The 17,843-nt window shown below is 52.0% G+C and overlaps 1 protein-coding gene across 1 annotated transcript; it reads left to right on the forward strand.

Annotated features, from left to right (window-relative positions):
- The first annotated feature begins 1,282 nt into the window (after positions 1–1,282).
- LOC123347442 (mast cell protease 1A-like) lies at positions 1,283–4,454 on the forward strand. The gene is made up of 5 exons (XM_044984859.1): positions 1,283–1,340; positions 2,134–2,290; positions 2,562–2,697; positions 3,068–3,322; positions 4,269–4,454. Exons 1-5 carry the CDS (start codon positions 1,283–1,285, stop codon positions 4,452–4,454), a joined length of 792 nt encoding a protein of 263 aa, XP_044840794.1.
- The last annotated feature ends 13,389 nt before the right edge of the window (positions 4,455–17,843 follow it).

Genomic DNA, 17,843 nt, shown 5'->3' on the forward strand with positions numbered 1-17,843 from the left:
GGTTACAGGACACTCCCCCAAGGTATCAAGTGTCACAGTGGGGTTTCCAGGAATAGAGATGGCTGGGACCCCACCTGGCAGGTGGAAACATCACACTGAGGTGTCCCCCCCACCCCCATCTGTGCTCGGACCTGGGTGCCTGGAGAAAGAGACCTACAAAGCTGGTTCAGTGGATGTCTCAGCCCCACCACAAATCTCATCTGGTGCATGCACAGAGCAGGGGCAGGGAGCATCTAAACTGCATCGGGGCTCAGTTCTGCCCCAGATGTGCACAGCTCCAGGCTGTACCAATGCCCAGCTGTGCCCCAGCCCTAGCCATGGTGAGCACCTAGACAAAGAGGAACATTCCTCCAGCTCCTTCACCTGGCCGGGAAGTGGGAGGGGGTGGTGGTGGCGTTGCTTTGACGGACAGCAGGCAAGCGAGTCTGTGAGCCTGGGGCTTGTGAAGGACCCAACCAGTCACAGGAGCCCTCCCAGTGCAGAGAGACACTGGGACTGGGGCACTGTTTACACTGGCGTTTTACAGCGCTGAAACTTGCTGCGCTCAGGGGGGTGTTTTTTCACATCCCTGAGTGAGAAAGTTGCAGTGCTGTAAAGTGCCAGTGTAGACACACCCTTAAATGAGGCCGGGTTTTCCACAACACAAGTCCCAACCTGGGCCCTTCCTCTTGGCAGCTGAATCATTTCCCTCCACTCAGCAGGGCTACAGGTCATGGCCCAGGGTGAGCGCAGCCCTGCGATGCCCATGGCCCCCCACCCTCTGAATGGACTCAGGGTCTGATGGGCCCCAGATGGCAACTCCCCTTTTCCACCCTTCCCCTCACCTGGTGTAGTGGGGGGGTGTCCAAGCGCTTAGACGGCAGGTCCCCCACCCACGCCCTAGAGCCCATGACCCTAAGGTTTCCTGCATTGCATCCCCGGTGCCCAGCCATGCCTATAACCCACCTCCCAGGCAGATGCTGTCCCCCAGGGGCCCTGATAGTGCTGCTGCTCCTGCTGCTCCCCATGGCTCAGGATTGTGAGTAGGGGAGGCATCAGGGTCCCAGATGTGCACAGCCCCTGGACTACAGGGCACCAGATGTGCACAAGCCCAGCAGGTTGTTCTCTGCTAGCTCTGCAGCGTGACTGGTCAGTGACACCCCAGGTGTGAACTCCACCCAGCAGGCCTTGGGGGCTGTGGTTTACCCTGAGCCAAGTGTAACCTGGTGGCCCCTCCTTAGTCAGGTCTATAAATGACCCCAGAGGCACATGTATCACCCATGTCCCTGGACTCCCTCTGACGATGCTGCTCCTGCTCCTGCTCCACATTGTCTTTCCCCTGCCCCCTGGGGCTCACGCTGGTGAGTACACAAGGAATAGCGCTCCCCCCCACCCCCGGCCTCATAGAGAGCAGAGCCTGGATCTCTTGGAGCTGTCTGCAAATCCTGGCTCCTCCCCAGTGTCAGATGTTTCCACCAGGGTCATTGGTGTGTCCCCAGCACCCAGTTGATCTACCATGGGGTTTGTGGGGGCATTGGTGCCTGCTCAGGACACACCTGGGAGCCTGAGGGCCATGGGGTCTGGGGGCGGTTATTGGCATGTGCGCAGGACGCAGCTGGGGAGCTGCGGGCAGGTGTGCAGGGAGTTAAAGGGACAGGGCGGAGGAGGCGGTTGATGCGATCGTAAAAAATCGCCTGAGTGGAAGGTGACACAGAGAAACTTAATACAGGCTGATGTGAACAGCCAACTCTTAGACAGGAAATGCAGAACTGTGCAGCCTGTGTGGTTAGAGCGGGGGCGCTTGGAGCCAGGACTCCTGGGGTCAATTTCTGGCTCTGGGAGGGGAGTGGGTTCTAGTGGTTGCAGAGGGGGAAGGGGTGGTGCTGGGCATTCTGGGTTCATTTTCCAATTCTGTCACACTCTATGCCAGGGATCTGGAGTGAGTCACTTTCTCTTTGTGCCTGGATTTCCCAGTGTGTGAAATGAGATTGAGGATCCATCCTTCGTGTATGTAAACCCTCTGGAGCAGGAATTCTCACTCTGTTTCTCTGCAGTGCCAGACACAATGGGGTCCTGATCTCGGTCAGAGGAGGGGTTCACCAGCTGGCTGTGGTGGGGGCCTGAACTAACTTCTTCTCTCGGGGGCTTTGCCAGGGGAGATCATCGGGGGACAGGAAGCCCGGCCTCACTCCAGACCCTACATGGCCTTTGTGGAGATAGAGACAGGAGAAAATCAAAGTGGCAGCTGCGGCGGGTTCCTGATTCGGGAGGACGTGGTGGTAACGGCGGCTCATTGTAACTGCAACCTGGGGTAAGAAATGCAACATGCCTTGCCGCTGAGCAAGCCAGTTCCCCACCCTGAGGCCAAGTCAAAGCTGGCCCCTCCTACAGGGGAAAGACCCTGGAGCGCTGGCTTTTGTACATTCATCCCGAGTGCAAGGCAGTGTACACACACACACACACACACACACACACACACACACACACACACACACACAAACAGAGTAATGTGGTTAATGACCCATGACTGAGTCGATTGTATTGGCCTGTCTGCAGCACCTGGATCCCCTTGTGTTTTACAGCAACATCAGCGTGCTGCTGGGGGCCCACAATGTTGAAATAGGTGAACCAGGGAGGCAGGAGATCCTTGTACATCGTCGAATCCCGCACCCAGAATTCAATGATGCTACGCTTGAAAATGACCTCATGCTGCTGCAGGTACCACCCCCTTCCTATCACCCCGCCCCCCCCAGTGCCCTCTCACTGCTGCAGGTACAGCCCTCTCCCATCCCTCTGCCCCCAGTGACCTCACACTGCTGCAGTACAGCCCCCATCCCATCTCCCCACCTCCAGGGACATCTCAGTGCTTCTGGTATCCCCCACCATCCCATCACCCTGCTCCCAGTGACCTCACACAGCTGAAGGTTTCTCCCATCCCATCACCCTGCCTCATGGTGGCACATGGCATGACATTGCTGCACAATTGTCATGAGAATGCCCCACATGGCCCCATCTGGCCTCATCCCTCCAGCACAGATCTATTCCCCAAGAGGAGTTGTATTTCCCTTCTCTCTCTCCCCCATCACAGCTGAAGGACAAGGCTAATCTGACCAAAACTGTGGGCACCATCCCCCTATCCCAGAAAGAGGTGAAGAAGGGGGCTCTGTGCAGCGTGGCGGGTTGGGGCCAGACTAGTACCAATGGCCAGCCCTCCCCGACGCTGCAGGAGGTGGATATCAAGGTAATGGGCAAGGACGTCTGTCTGTCTCCACTCTATTTGAACTTCAAGCCTGACAAGATGCTGTGCGTGGGGGACCCCCAGAAGAAGAATGCGTCATTTAAGGTGAGTGTGGGACAGGGGCACGTGGTGCCAGGGGGAAGGTGCTGCTATAACTGGAGACTTCTAGGGCTGGGCAGAATGGGGAGAGTCAGGATCCATAGCGAGCCAGGCAGATTCTGGGAATCAGGAACGGAAATTAGCAAGATCACAGAAATCAGCTGGATGTTCCAGTTTCTAGAAATTGGGGACAACAGAGTTAGCCACATGCTGGAAATCAGGGATGGATCTTAATAATGAGGGATGGATTTTAGAAATCAGGGTTGGGAGTCAGCGGGATCATAGGACTCAGTGAGGGGAATTGCAGAATCAAGAACCTGGGGATAGATCTGAGACATCAGCATGAGATCCTAGAAATCAAGGGCAGGTTGGAAATCAGGGTTAGGAATCAGGGACAGGAACTGAGCAGGTTAAAGAAATTGGGTATGGATACTAGAAATAGGGACTGGAACGGGCAGATCCTAGAAATTGGGGACAGGAGACAGCTGGATCACTGGACTGTATGGTGGGAATCCTGGGCGTGTCTTGTGAGTGAGTGGAGCATGAGCCCCCCAGAAGCAGGATACAGAGCTAGATTTCAGGACCATGGGGCTGGATCGGAGCTGCCCCCTTTATAGGGAAAGGGCCCATGTCCATTCCCCAGCCCCCCGAGCCAGTCTGTCCCCTGCCATGGGACCAGCATCAGTCTCACCAATGCTGCATAGAGAAGCAAAATCCCCTCCCTGCTCCTTTGTCCGCATTTTTTAGGGACCATGAATACAGAATGTAGCTTGCCCTTTGCTTGGACATCTCTAACCCTATGGGCTATCTCCATACACCCTGCCTCTCTCACTCACTCCATCCAGGTGGAGCAGTGGGGGACTGTGCTCCCTGCTATGGAGTAGCTCAGAGAGGACAGATCAATACTGTGCTCTGAGTTCATATTCAACTTCTACCTGCTTTGATTTCTCAGGGCGACTCCGGGGGCCCCCTGGTGTGTAATGGGATGGCTCAGGGCATTGTCTCCTTCGGCAAAAGTGATGGGTCCCCTCCGAGGGTGTTCACCAAGGTCTCTGCATACGTCCCCTGGATCAAGAAAACAATGAGGGGTCTCAGACACCCAGGGTCCCATGCTGAAAGGCTGGGGCCCCTACACTGAAGGGGGCAGAGTTGGGTTTGTGTTTGTGGAAGGAGCCCTTCCCCAGAGTGGTGGTGCTGAGCCCAATGGGTGCTTGAATAAAACCCAGCTTCGTACTCACCCCATGTAATAAAATCCTGTGCAAGACTTTTTGGGGAGATTTGTCTTTCTGTATTGTGGTGCCCCCTAGGGCTGAGCATCCTGCATTGCCATCCTGGACACCTGGGTCCCGTTCCCCAGCCTGGCCTCTCCTCTTAGGCGCTGTGGAACCCCCTGGAGGCAAGCACCCTGCACTGCAACCAATGCCACTGGGGATGGGCACTCTGGGGCCCCCGGAGATGAGTGCCCTGCATTGCCATCCCGGACACCTGGGTCCCAGTCTCGGTACAGCCATTGCATTACACCAGCCGCAGTACCTCTCCTCCCTGACACCAATTTAAAAAGGCAGGACCCAGTTTTATCTCCCTGGGTATCTGCTCCCCTTCCGCCACACATAAAGGTTCACAAAGGGCAGCATTGACTTGGCCTCAGCCACAAGCGCTGCAGGCCAAGCTGGGGGCCAGGGGTGACGAATGTGGGAATTTCGGTCATGTTTTATGAGGCTTGGTGTGCCTCAGTTTCCCCTCTGTGCTTTGCATTGCTGGGCAAGGAGGTTAAAGGATTAAAAATCTGCTCTTGGGATAGAGCAGGAGACAGGAGGTTCTGGGACATGTCACCATATGGGAGTGGCATGAATGGGTCATTAACAACTGGCTGAACCCGACCCAGACCACTGGAGGAATCAGAAATCTGATGGGAACTCCACACGCTCACCATGGGAATCACCGGCAGGCCATGCCGGGGGCTCAGCAGGAAGACAATGGCCTGGAGGTAACAGGAGGCTGGGGGGAGAGCCGGCCTTTACAGAGACACAGGGCCTCTCCCCTGGGACAGGCACAGAAACAAGGTCAGGGAGAGGGAACAGAAATGGGGGGCACCCAGCTGGGCCAGATGGACTTGTCTAAACCTGGGCTTCTCTGGACTCAGCCGAGGACGTTCCCAGTCCAGGTAACCAGTAAACCCTGTTCTCTTTGGAAAAGGCAGCCGGGTGTCACTGGTGCACGGGTCCCAGGAGACATCTCCAAGAAGGAGTCTCTCAGTTGGCTTCATGGGGTGCAACAGAGGGGCTGGAGCCCAGGGGCTCAGTCTCAGAGGTGGTGAGGCCACATGCCCCCCCGTAGGCAGAGTGGGACCCCGGGGGGCTGGCACACTGATGGGGATCCGAAAAGCCAGGGTGCAGCACAGATCCTGTGTAGATGGAGGGGAAATAATGCGTCAGTGGGGAGACACACAGGCCGGGCCTGCTGATGATGGTGGCCTCAGAGAGGGAGGCAGAGCCCCCAGCAGAGGGAAGCATGGCAACGAAAGCAAGTGCTGGGCCACAGATGTGCATGGCCAGCACGGGGTACACAGCCCCAGATGTGAACAGCCCTAGGAATCAATGGCCCAGATCCTGAGCTGGATTCATTGGGGCCAGATCCCAGTTGGTGTCAATGGGACATAGCTCCATTGGTGTCAATGGGGCCAGATCCCAGCTGGGGTCAGTGGGGTGTAGCAGTGCAATAACCTGCAGTGTAACTGTCAGCAGTTAGGGGGTCTCCCCTCCCAAGCGGTGGGAGAACCCCGCGGTGTTTGTTACACGGCCAGAGACAGACTCTGTTTAACAGGAATTGCCCTGAATACAGAGAAGTTTTCTATCATGCCAATCCTGAGCTGTTCCTAGAGCCGGAGAGGTGACAGTCAGAGGGAAGCATCAGACCAACTCCTCTGCCCTCTCGTACCGCACGGGCCGGAGCTTCCCGCCCAGGGGATCGGACTGAGTTTGCCTGGGAATTGGCCATTCAAATCTCTCTGTTGGCTGGGCCTCGATCAGGCTCAGAGATGCTGCTTCCAAGGGCTGTGCTGGATTCTCCAGCCCTGGTGACATGTAACTCAAGCCAAGATGTTTCTCTAACAGCTCTGCTCTAGTTCCAGCTGGGATTAACTCCAGGATGTCCCAGGGCTGGGGCTACACAGGGATCAGAAGAGAGATTCCCAGAGCTGCCGTCAGACACCCTGGCTCCCTCCACCCCGACCTGCTGCAATAACATTCCTTCAATAGATGTGTCCATTCTCAAGTCCTGATGGGACCATGGTTCTCTCGTGCCACTGGCTCAGACAAATCTGGCCTTTAGCCAGACAGGGATCAGCGACACGGTATCTCTGGGTACTGGGGAGCGCTGGCCTGTGCAGTACTTCTAACCAGACAGGGAGAGCCAGACAAGGAGGGGAGTGTGGGGATACACAGATCAATTCTGTCTGTATCTGCCCCACAGCTACTGGATTCGGGTGTCAGGGTGGGTCTGGGTGTAATTCCAGCCCTGCAGGTGTTACAAGCCCACCCCCTTCAACCAGAGACCTTCCCTGCCCTGGTTATTCAAACCATTGGTTATTCAAACAAGTGTCCATTTTCAATATCTTCCAAATAGTTTGAAATACACAATTCTTTTTTTTCCCCAATGTATCTCAGCGATGCTTTCCAGGTTCCCTTCCTTTGGCTTTTTCCAACCTTCATTCAGAATCACAATAATAATAAAGAATTAAATATTTATGGGATGGGAGAGGGAAAAGGAAAAGAAAATACTGAAAACAAATAAAAGTTGGGTCTGGCTCAAAATGTGCTCAACAACACATATCCATATTTTTTAAAATTTTCACACAACCATTTCAGTGTCCTATTGCCATGTGCTGTTTAATTCGGCTAGCCACACTTCATGGTGATAGGCTGGCCACCAAAACCTCATGGCCCTGTTCCAGCTCTCTGGTTGGATGAAAGAATTTTTTTAAGACACCAATGAGACACTGCAGCTAGGAATTTTGATGGTAGAAAACCCTTGAAAACTGCAATGGATATAAAAATGACCAGCATTTGTAGAGGGCGTATAGAATTCAACAGTGAAAATTCTACCCTTACTCCAGAATCCCCTAGGCTGATGTAAAACCCTGTGCACACATGCGAATTCTAATGAATCAGGAGGAAAGGTTGTCACTGAATACTTTTCTGTGTAATGGGGCATGTGGATGGGACAGATATAATACAGAGAGACCTGGGGACAGAAGAGAGACAGGTGGAGAGAAAAAAGCCAGGCACACATAACCTGGAAGCACAGGAATGTGGCCCTGAGAAACAGGAATGTGGCCCTGAGAAACAGGTAAGAGAAGTAGCTTTTTGGGCACAGAGTCTTTTCTTGGGACAGTGGACAGAGGAGCTGTGTGCTTCTGTTTGAATCTGACTGTGCTCAGGAACCAGGATATTCCTTGTAAATAAACCAGAATGCATCAAAGGAAATACCAGATTCCATCATCAATTTCTGCCCTCAGGGTCTCAAACATTGACTAGCCACTTGGGGAGACAAAAGAATAGAAAAAAATTCAAAGATTGATGAGGTGTTTCTAGCCGCAGATAGATTTCAGGATTGAGCCATTGGTAGCATTTCTCTAACAAGAGAAACATATACTCTGATCTAAAGCATTTCAGGGTTCCACACAGGCTTTAGTTCAGCTTCTGCAGAGTTTTGTTGATCCAGGGGATGAATTTGGAGATTCTCATGTAAATGCTGGGGGATGCCTGTCCAGATCTCCATTGGAGATGATGCCCTGGATCAGCCCTTCGCACACCAGGGGCCCGCCAGAATCGCCCTGCCAATAAGAGGAATAACATCAGTGACTGACATTTCCCAGGGCAGCCTGTCCAACAGAGATTGTGTACAGGACAGGTGTTCTCTGCAGCTGAAGGCCAAGCCCTTTCCACCAAACAGAACCAGCGTGGAAATGGGTCAACAGAGAGAGAAATCTAGAGCTTGTAACCATGGAAAAAGCAGTATCAACAACATTGAAATTTTCCATATTTTTTTTAAATTTTCCTGAGCATTTTCCATTTTTGCATCATTTTGTGTCAGTTCCACCCAAATCAGAATATTCCATAGTTAGGAATCAGTTCAAAATGTTCAACTGCTTATTCCTATCCGTGCACTGGCTTATGGGAGTTGTAGTTCACAGCTTCATTCTCTAAGCACCTGGCTCCCTTGAGGACATCTTCTCTCATCTCAACTCAGATTTGTCTCTGAGACTGTTTGTTTCGGGCATCATGGGACTCACATGAGTCAGTGCATTTTGGGAGATGTAGGCCAGGCAGGGGCTACGTAAGGGAAAATAGAGGCCTGAACTAAGCTCCCAGAAGGCAATGTGCTGATAAGGAACTGCACTTTAATGTTGAACTGGCTTGAAATGAAGCACTTTGGGCGAGCTCAACAACCAAAATCCTAGATTCATAGAAATGTTGGGCTGGAAGGAACCTCGCAATCCATCTAGTCTAACCGTCTGCTTGGAAGCCAGACAAAATAAACCTAGACCATCCCTGACAGGTGTTTGTCCAACCTGGTCTTAAAAACCTCCAATGACAGGAATTCCTTAACTTCCCCAGTTAACTTGCTCCAGTGCTTAAGGACCCTCAGAGTTAGAGAGTTTTTTCTGATATCCAACATGAATCTCCTTGCTGCAGGTTAAGTCCATTACTTCTTCCCCCATCTTCAGTGGACATGGAGAACATTTGGTCACTCTCCTCTTTATAGAAGCCCTTAACATATTTGAAGATGGTTATCACATTCCCCACTCCTGCCTCATCTTCTCCATCCTAACCATGCCTAACTCTTTCAGCCTTTCCTCCTAGGCCAGCTGTTCTAAACCTCAGATCATTTATTTGTTCTTGTTTCTCTCCTCAGGACTCTCTCCAGTTTGTTCACACAGAAGGATATGTTTAAATGTGTTCACATTTCAGCATGTTTCATTTTGATTAAAAATGTTGCAATGAAACATTTCAACATTTCTGAGTCAACATTTCTCTTTTTGGAATTTCCACTCTGCCAGCTTTTCTTGGAAAACAAAGATTGAAATGTTGCCATTTCCTGTTAGATGGGAATATTGATTCTCCCTTGGCTCCAATGCCCTATGGACATCAATGGCAAAGCTCCCATCCACATCCGTGGGGCTAGGATTTCACCCAGGGTGCTGACTGTTGAGTAGCCTCAGGTTTGAGTTCACCAGTAGAACCCCAGGTGATGATGAAGACTAGAGGGTCAGAACATGTGGCAGGGATGCGGGGGGAAGAGGGGGACTTTTCATCAGCATTTTTCCTGGAACATTTTGCTAAACAATTGAAGCCCAAAATTGGTGCATCATGGGAGTTGTATTTCAGGTGCCTCATGCCCTTATGGGAACACAGGACTTTGTCATGGAGTCAAGTCCCCGCTATTCCAGGCAGCTCCATTGTATCATCCTATCCATAAACTTATCAAGCTCCATTGGCATCCTGGTTAGGCTGTTCCCCCGCAACTGTTCCCTCCCTTTGGAGGTTGTTACAGAACCTTCCCTCTCTGATGGTTAGAAACTTCTCCTCACCTCCAGCCTCCATTGACCCTCACCCCTGATTTGTCCTTTAGCTTCAATGGTCATCTCGCTCCTTTGTGTTCCACCCATCCCGATGTATTTGTAGAGCAATCAGATCCCGCTAATTTGCCCAGGTATTTTATTCCCCTCTTCTCAGACCAACTCTCCATTCCCCTTATTATCCCACCAGACATTCTCGGCACCTTGTCCAGCCGGAATCCCTCTCACTCGGACAGGGCTGGCCAGAATTGGGCACTAGATTCCAGCTGAGCTCTGCCCAGAGCCTTCTCCTCTGGCATTAAAATCTCCCTCTCTACTGGAGACACCTCGGCTGCTCCATCCCAGGATCACATTTGCCTTTCTCCCGGCCATGGCCTGATGATGGCCCATTGTCATACTGCAATTGACCAACACACCCAGGATTCCCTCCCCCTCTGTTGCTTCCAGCTGATGAGCCACTGGCTCAGAACAACAATTCTTGTTACTTGTCCCTAAGTACGTGAGCCCATGTTAAATTTAAGCCTGTTTCCACCAACACCTTGCACAAGGACACTATACTGGAGATACATCCCTGGAGACGTCCTAGGGGCTTGACTCCATGCCTGGGCTGCGTCTCCCATGATGAACCATGGGCTCCCCTTTTGGGGCAGTGGAGAAAGGGGGGGTAAGGGCATTTAGGTTTCCACCAGCTCCTTGCCCTGGAGCAGCTTGCTGCACCTCCATTGTCTCTGGGCAGGTATGTGTGGTGGGTTCATAATGCTGGTACCGCTCTTTGCACAGGCCGTGCAACACCACCTCCTGCTCCGCCTCCTGCGGCCTGTCTGTGGTGGTGTTCACTCCGGTCTGACCCCACCCAGCCATGCTGCACTCAGAGACTGTGCTGACATGGTGATCAGTCTCTGGCAGGGGGATGGGCACCACCCAGTCTGTCAGCGCTGCGCTGTATGACAGCTGCCATGGATGAGAGAGAGAGACTGGACCCAGAACAGTGCAGGGATTGGAGCCGCTGTGGGGCAGCACCACCCAGCCAGAGCATGGATGTGTGTCCAGGGAGTGAGTGTGAGGTCACTGTGGGCACGGTGACGGTCACTGGCAGTGTGAGGTCACTGGGGGCAGTACCTTCAGCAGCATGATGTCATTGTCAAAGTTCTCATTATTGAAGTCAGGGTGCTGGACCCAGCGATGGGCCCAGATCCGTTGCCAGTTCTGTCCTGGCTTCATGAAGTCTTGGACTCCCAGGTAGACAAAGATGTTGCTGGAAAAGCCAAGGGGAGAATATGAGGGCATTAAATGGTCAAGTGGAATTGTCACATCCCTGCTCCTGGCCCATGCAGATTTCTACCTAAAGTTGTGTGACTGAGTAACACAGAGACCAACTTATGCACCTACGTATGGATGAACTTCCTCCTTCACCTTTTGTTTGGCTAAAGAGACCCCAAAAGACTGACCAACCAACTGGTGTCCTATTCAGGGTGACCTATCATCCAGTTCTGGTGTCCATGGTTCAAGAAAGACGTTGATAAATTAGAGAGGGGTCAGAGAAGAGCCACGAGAATGATCAAAAGATTGGAAAACTCGCCTTATACTGAGAAAGTCAAAATTAATTGTTTTCAAATTCAGAGGGACTATAAAGGATTTTGTTTGTTTTTCTTTCTAAAGGATTGTTTCATCTTATGAATTTTTAACAGAGTAATGGTGGATTCTCCATTACTGGCAATTTTTAAAGAAGATTGCATTTTTTTAACAGATCTGCTATAGATCAAAAGGAATTATCTGGGGGATGTTCTCTGGTCTGTGTTCTACAGGAGGTCACACAAGATGATCACAATGATCTTGGAATCTCTGAATCATTGAACTGCACGACAGAAGGAAAACACAAAACACGCATGGAGAGGTCCAAAGCCCTATCGTGAGTACAACTTTGCAGTATTAAAATCCATTTTTTAAAGTGGGGGAATCCCAGGTGCCTAGGCTGGGCGGACACAGAAATAAGTTTGCTGGAGTGAATGAAACATACAAAAAAGAAAAAGATCAAAGAGTTTTTTATGCAGCATCGCCATCTACTGGATACAGATGGAAGTAGCAAGACACCTATATCTGCCCGAGCAAATGACCCAGGAGACAGAGACAGAGGTCAGTATGTGGGATAAGAGAGCTTGCTGAGTGTATCAGATAATGTTGAAGTCCAGAAGGGTTCCCGGATGCTTGGCCCAGCACCTCTGCACAGCCCCTTCCCTCCTCCGGGGTTGGAAGGACAAGAGGAGAAGTGGTGAGACTTCATGGCAGAGACTATATCTCCTCGTCTTTCTTTAATCTCGGTATCTGGGTGTTTCTCCTTCATCAGTCTAGGTCAATGGCCTAAGAGAACCTCCAATGATAACTTGTGGCAACTGCTTTTCATGCTTTAAACTAGCACCCTCTCCAAAACTAGAACTAGCAGGGACCACATTCACAGAGCGCCTTCCGGCAAAGGTCATTGTTAGTGCTCGGAGAATGAATGACGTGCAGTGTGAGAAACATGGTAGAGACACGAAAGAATTGGTGGCTGATGATTGTAAGTGAATGTAGTAGGATCATTCTCTAGTACAACAGCTGAGTCCCAGCACTGATCTATGTCAATTGCCTACAAGGTTGTTCTGTTCAGTAGGGCTCAGATCCCTCAAGGCAAGTAGAGGATTTCTTGATTGGTTAAGAACAACCTGTGATGGGTTGGATCACAGAAAACCCCTTGGGAACTGCCAACTCATATGCTGGGACTACCTCTAAGCCATTTTCCCTGCCAGCTTGGGACTCCAGAACCTTGCCTGCTTGAGCCAGACACTGCCTTTCCCACAGGTACATCATCTGCCCAGCTCTAGATTTCTCTCTCTGCCCATCCATTTTCAGGCTGGTTCTCTTTAGCGGCAAGGGCTGGGCCTTCAGCTGCAGAGAGCACCTGTTCCACATGCAATCTGAGATCTCCTGAGGACAGGCCGGGCTGGGTAATGTCAGTCACTGATGTTCTTCTTCTTATTGGCAGGGCGATTCCGGTGGGCCCCTGGTGTGAGATGAGGTGGTCCAGGGCATCATCTCCAATGGAAATCTGGATGGGCGACCCCCCAGCATATACACGAGAATCTCCAAATCCATCCCCTGGATCAACGAAATTCTGCAGAAGCTGAGTTAAAGGAGACACCCCCCTTTAAAGGGCCAGTTTGGCCATACTGGGCTCCATGCCTCTGTGGAACTCCTGAGATGATATAAATCAGAGGGTTTGTTTTTTTTTACTGTTAGAGAAATGCTACGAATGGCTCAGTCCTGAAATCCTTTTGTGGCTAGAAATATCCTTTTGATGTTTGATATTTTGTACTATTTTATTGTCTCTCCAAGTAGCTAGTCAATATTTGGGGCCCTACAGGTGTTCTGGTTGGGAGCAGAAATTGACGATAGGGTCTAGTATCAGAGGGGTAGCCGTGTTAGTCTGGATCTGTAAAAGCAGCAAAGAATCCTGTGGCACCTTATAAACTAACAGACGTTTTGGAGCATGAGCTTTCGTGGGTGAATACGTCTTGCATCCGACGAAGTGGGTATTCACCCATGAAAGCTCATGCTCCAAAACGTCTGTTAGTCTATAAGGCCTGGTCTACACTAGGGGCGGGGTCGAACTAAGGTACGCAAGTTCAGCTACGTGAATAGCGTAGCTGAACTCGAACTACCTTAGTTCGAACTACTCACCCGTCCAGACGCCGCGGGATCGAAGTCCGCAGCTCCCCCGTCAACTCCGCCACCGCCGTTCGTGGTGGTGGAGTTCCGGAGTCAACAGGAGCGCGTTCGGAGTTCGATATATCGAACTCCGAGAAGTCAAACACTACCCGCCGACCCGGCGGGTAGTATAGACGTAGCCTAAGGTGCCACAGGATTCTTTGCTGCTTTTACGATAGGGTCTGGTATTTACTTTGATGCGATATGGTTTATTTACAAGGAATATCCAAAGTCAGAATCAAACAGCAGTGGACAGCTCCTCTCTTCACTGTTCCCAGCCTGCCTCTCCTGCCAAGACTGTTTGCCCAAAAGGTTTCCTCTCTTGGCTGTCCCTCAGGGCTACATTTCTGTACTTACAGGTTGTGCCTCCCTGGATTTTTACTCTGTATCTGACTCACTTCTGTCCCCGGGTCTCTCTGTTTGTGTTGTGACTGTCTGATCCAAGTGCCCCATTACCCCAGAACAATATTCGGTGACAACCTTTTCTCCTGAGCCATTAGAATTCCCCGCAGTGTACAGGGTTTTACATCAACCTAGGGGATTCTGCAGCAAGGGTAAAATTTTCTTAGTTGAATTGTATAGGCCCCCTACAAATGTTGATTATTTTTATATCTAATCTAGTTGGAAGAGAGAGAAAAAGACACTTGTTTGTAAAACCAATGGCACTTGAGGAGAAAAAAATCCATTTTTTAAACATAAAAACAGTCTTGTTTGAACAATTCACTCTACCTTTTCCATCACTTGCCTGTTGATTGGACATCACATGTGCGAACGATCCAGGGCTGGGGGAGGATAATGGGGCAGTGGCTAGGCTGCAGGGAAACTGGGTTGATCCACATACAAAATTAGAGCTAAATGAGATCACCTAGGCCTGGAACTCCCTCCTGACCCGTGTTTTCTGGGGCAGGCGCTGGGTCCACCAGGGCAGGGCAGGTCTCTGGTTACAGGGTGTGGGGTTACAACACCCATAGGGCTGAAATTATGTCTACCCCTAAATCGAGGGCTGTGGAGCAGATACAGACAGAATTGATCTGTGTGTCTCCACACTTGCCTCCGTCTGGATTTCTCTGTCTGGTAATAGGTGCAGCAATGGCCAGCGCTCTCCAGTACCAGGAGATGCCGTGTGGCTGATCCCTGTCTGGCTAGAGGCCAGATTTGTCTGAGCCAGAGGCACAAGAGAGAAACGCAGAGTTGTGCTCAGACACCCTGGGTGTCGCTGCCCCTCCCCCATTACAAGCCCAGAAGCCGCCACGGTGCTCGTCCCATATGACTGCTGGGTATCCCCAGTCCTGGGATGGCCCGGAGCTAATCGCGGCTAGAACTAGAGCCGAGCTGTTAGAGAAACGTCCCGGCTTGAGTCACACGTCACCAGGGACAGAGAATCTAGCCCAGTCCTTGATAGTAACATCTCTGCACCTGATCTGGGCCCAGCCACCAAAGGGATTTCAATGGCCAGTTCCCAGATAACGTCATTCAGATCCCCTGGGTTGGGCGCTGCAGCCTGCACTACATGCAGTGGGGAGAGGAGATGGTCCCCACTGGCTGTCACATCTCCGGCTCCACCAATAGCTCAGCATTGACATGATAGAAACCTTCCCACCTTCACGGTGTTTCCGTCTCTGTATTCAAGGTGATTCCTGTTAAACAGAGTCTGTCTCTGGCCGTGTAACAAACACTGTGGGGTTCTCCCACCACTTGGGAGGAGAGACCCCTAACCATTGACAGTTACACTGCAGGTTATTGCACTGCTACGCCGCACTGACCCCAGCTGGGATCTGGTCCCATTGACCTCAATGGAGCTATGTCCCATTGACACCAGTTGAGGTTCTGGCCCCATTGACACCAATGGTGCTATGACCCATTGACCCTAGCCTGGTGAGGGGGCATGGTTTTTCCCCTCAAGGGGGCGCCATCTCCCATCTTGTCCCAAGGAAGAGAACTGGCTGGCTCAGTGGGTTGTATTTCTCTAACCTCAGCACAGAACGTATGAGAAGACCTGCTATCACTGATGCCTTGAAGTGCAGTGTTTGGTCTCTCTGACCTCAGCCCCTCCCCCTGTCTCTCTCAGGGTGGGGGAGACGTGAGAAGGATCAAAGGGCCGGATTCCCATCTGCAGCTGTGATGAGTTCAGGTTAACCACAGCCCCCACTACAATAAGCAGGGAGAGACTCTAGTGTCTCTAGTGTTAGCAGGGAATGCATGTCCCCCAGCTCAGCACCAGATGTGCATGGAGACAGCGGCTGCAGGGCTCCAGCTGTGCACAATGGGGCATGGGCCAGCCCCAGCTGTGCCAGGCTCCAGTTGCTGAGCAGCCCCATGTGATGCCCAGCTGTGCAGACTCACTCAGCAGGGCCGGACCCTCCTCCCTGCCCACGCAAGGTGGTGTTCAGAGAGCCACAGGGCAGAGAGTTTGATGCTGAGGTTTCCTGTTCTCCCCCATCTGAGTCTATAAAACCCCCAGGGCTGTGTGCAAAGCACCTTCTCCTTCCCTGCTCTGGTGCACAGGAGGCCGCTGCTACTCCTGCTCCCTGTGGCCGTTCTCCTGCCCCTTAGAGCTTGGGCTGGTGACTATGAGGAACCCCACAGGGAGCAGAGCCTGCACATGGCTCGATGGAAGGGCCTGAGGCTGCTCCTGTGTGGCTCAGCTTCTCCTCGCCATCTCCCCAACCCCCTTGTGGGGTGCCCCAGGGCCGAGGCATCTGTGGGCTGGTGGGGGTGGGGAGAAGAGAAGGGGGAAGTTGTTTCCATAGATTCTTTTGATCCTGTCTGCATTAGGGAAGCTTCCCACCAATGAACATCAGCCCCTGATCTTGGGTGTGCGACATCCCCTTGAGGCCACATTCAAGATAACAACCTCCTACTGCTGCTGGCTAACAACCTCACCCCTTTAGCTTAAGGACTGTGCTCCAGGGCTGGGGTCTACCACAGAACTGGGAGGTGATTGCATCAGCACCTTTGGGAGCCCACCCAGATTTCCAGCCCTGGGTGGAGCCTGGCTCTTCCTGCACCAGTAGCCAGCACAGCAGTGCTCCAAACGCAGTTGACTCCTCTGGCCATCTGTGGAGGGCACAGCGACCTCGGGGCTGCCCTAACATGTCTCTGCTCCAAGGGACCGTTCTGGTAGCTGGGCAGAGCCAGGCACCTCTAGGGCTTGGCATAAATCCGCTCCCCCCAGTTGTACGCTGATGGGGGCGGGGGAGGGGGCTGCCAGAGGGATTGCACTGACAGCTGATTAATGGGACGGGTGTTGTCAGGGCAGGGTGGGTCTAGAAAGACCAAAACCCCCATGGCCAGTGGGTGAGGGGCAGATCTGACCTGAGACATGTGGGACAGGGTTACAACAGAGCTGCACAACCAGATGCCACAATGGGATTCTCCTGTGAAGTCAATGTGGTGGGAGGGGCTTGTCAGTGATCTCCACCTTAGCTGGGTTGAGTGCCCGATCTAGGAGGGAGCAGGGAAACTGGGCTGGCTGGGTTGAGGGGCCAATCTGGGGCAGCAAAGGCTCAGGATGATGGTGGGGATGGGACTGGGATCCTTGGTTAAACTGTCCAGCCTCGTGTTGTCTCAAAGCAGGTGAGTTTTACTCCTCCCTGTCTCTTGGCCAGGGGAGATCATCGGGGGATGGGAAGCCCAGTTTCACTCCAGACCCTATGTGGCCTTTGTGAAAATTGGGATAGAAGGAAGCTGCGGAGGGTTTCTGATTCGTGAGTTCATGGTGGTGACGGCAGCTCATTGTTACTTCAACCTAGGGTAAAAAATGTGCCATCCCCTAGCCAGCGAGTCCCCTTCCCTGATGCTGGATCAGAGCCAGCACCCCCAGAGAGGAAATGTCCCATGTCCTGTTCCCCACCCCCCTGAGCCAGCCAGTCTTTGTCCTGGGGCCGGCCTCTTGTCATTTTCGGCCACGAATGGCTTGAGACACTGTTGTGCTGCGTACAGAAGAGAAGGTGTCGGCAATAAAGACCCTGATCTGGTGCTCCTGAAATGGTATTGTTACCCACCTTGAGCTGAGCCGTGAGTGGGGGGCTTGAAGGATGTTTCCATTAGGAGGGCAAATTGCTCATGACGTTTGGAATATTCTTTCATGCAATCTTGTTTATTTACAAAGCATGTCCAAATTCCTGTTTCTCTGAATACAGTCGGAATTAAACTAGTGACTGTTTCTTTACTCCCAGTCCCAAGCCTTTTTCAGCCAGCACTCTG

The sequence above is a fragment of the Mauremys mutica genome, chromosome 13 (genome assembly GCF_020497125.1).
Source record: "Mauremys mutica isolate MM-2020 ecotype Southern chromosome 13, ASM2049712v1, whole genome shotgun sequence".
Classification (NCBI taxonomy): Eukaryota; Metazoa; Chordata; order Testudines; family Geoemydidae; genus Mauremys; species Mauremys mutica.

Coding starts and splice junctions, on each gene's coding strand:
- LOC123347442 (XM_044984859.1), top strand. CDS start 1,283: ATGCTGCTCCTGCTCCTGCTCCACATTGTCTTTCCCCTGCCCCCTGGG. Junction 2,291..2,561: donor CATTGTAACTGCAACCTGGG/GTAAGAAATGCA, acceptor TGTGTTTTACAG/CAACATCAGCGTGCTGCTGG. Junction 2,698..3,067: donor ATGACCTCATGCTGCTGCAG/GTACCACCCCCT, acceptor CCCCCATCACAG/CTGAAGGACAAGGCTAATCT.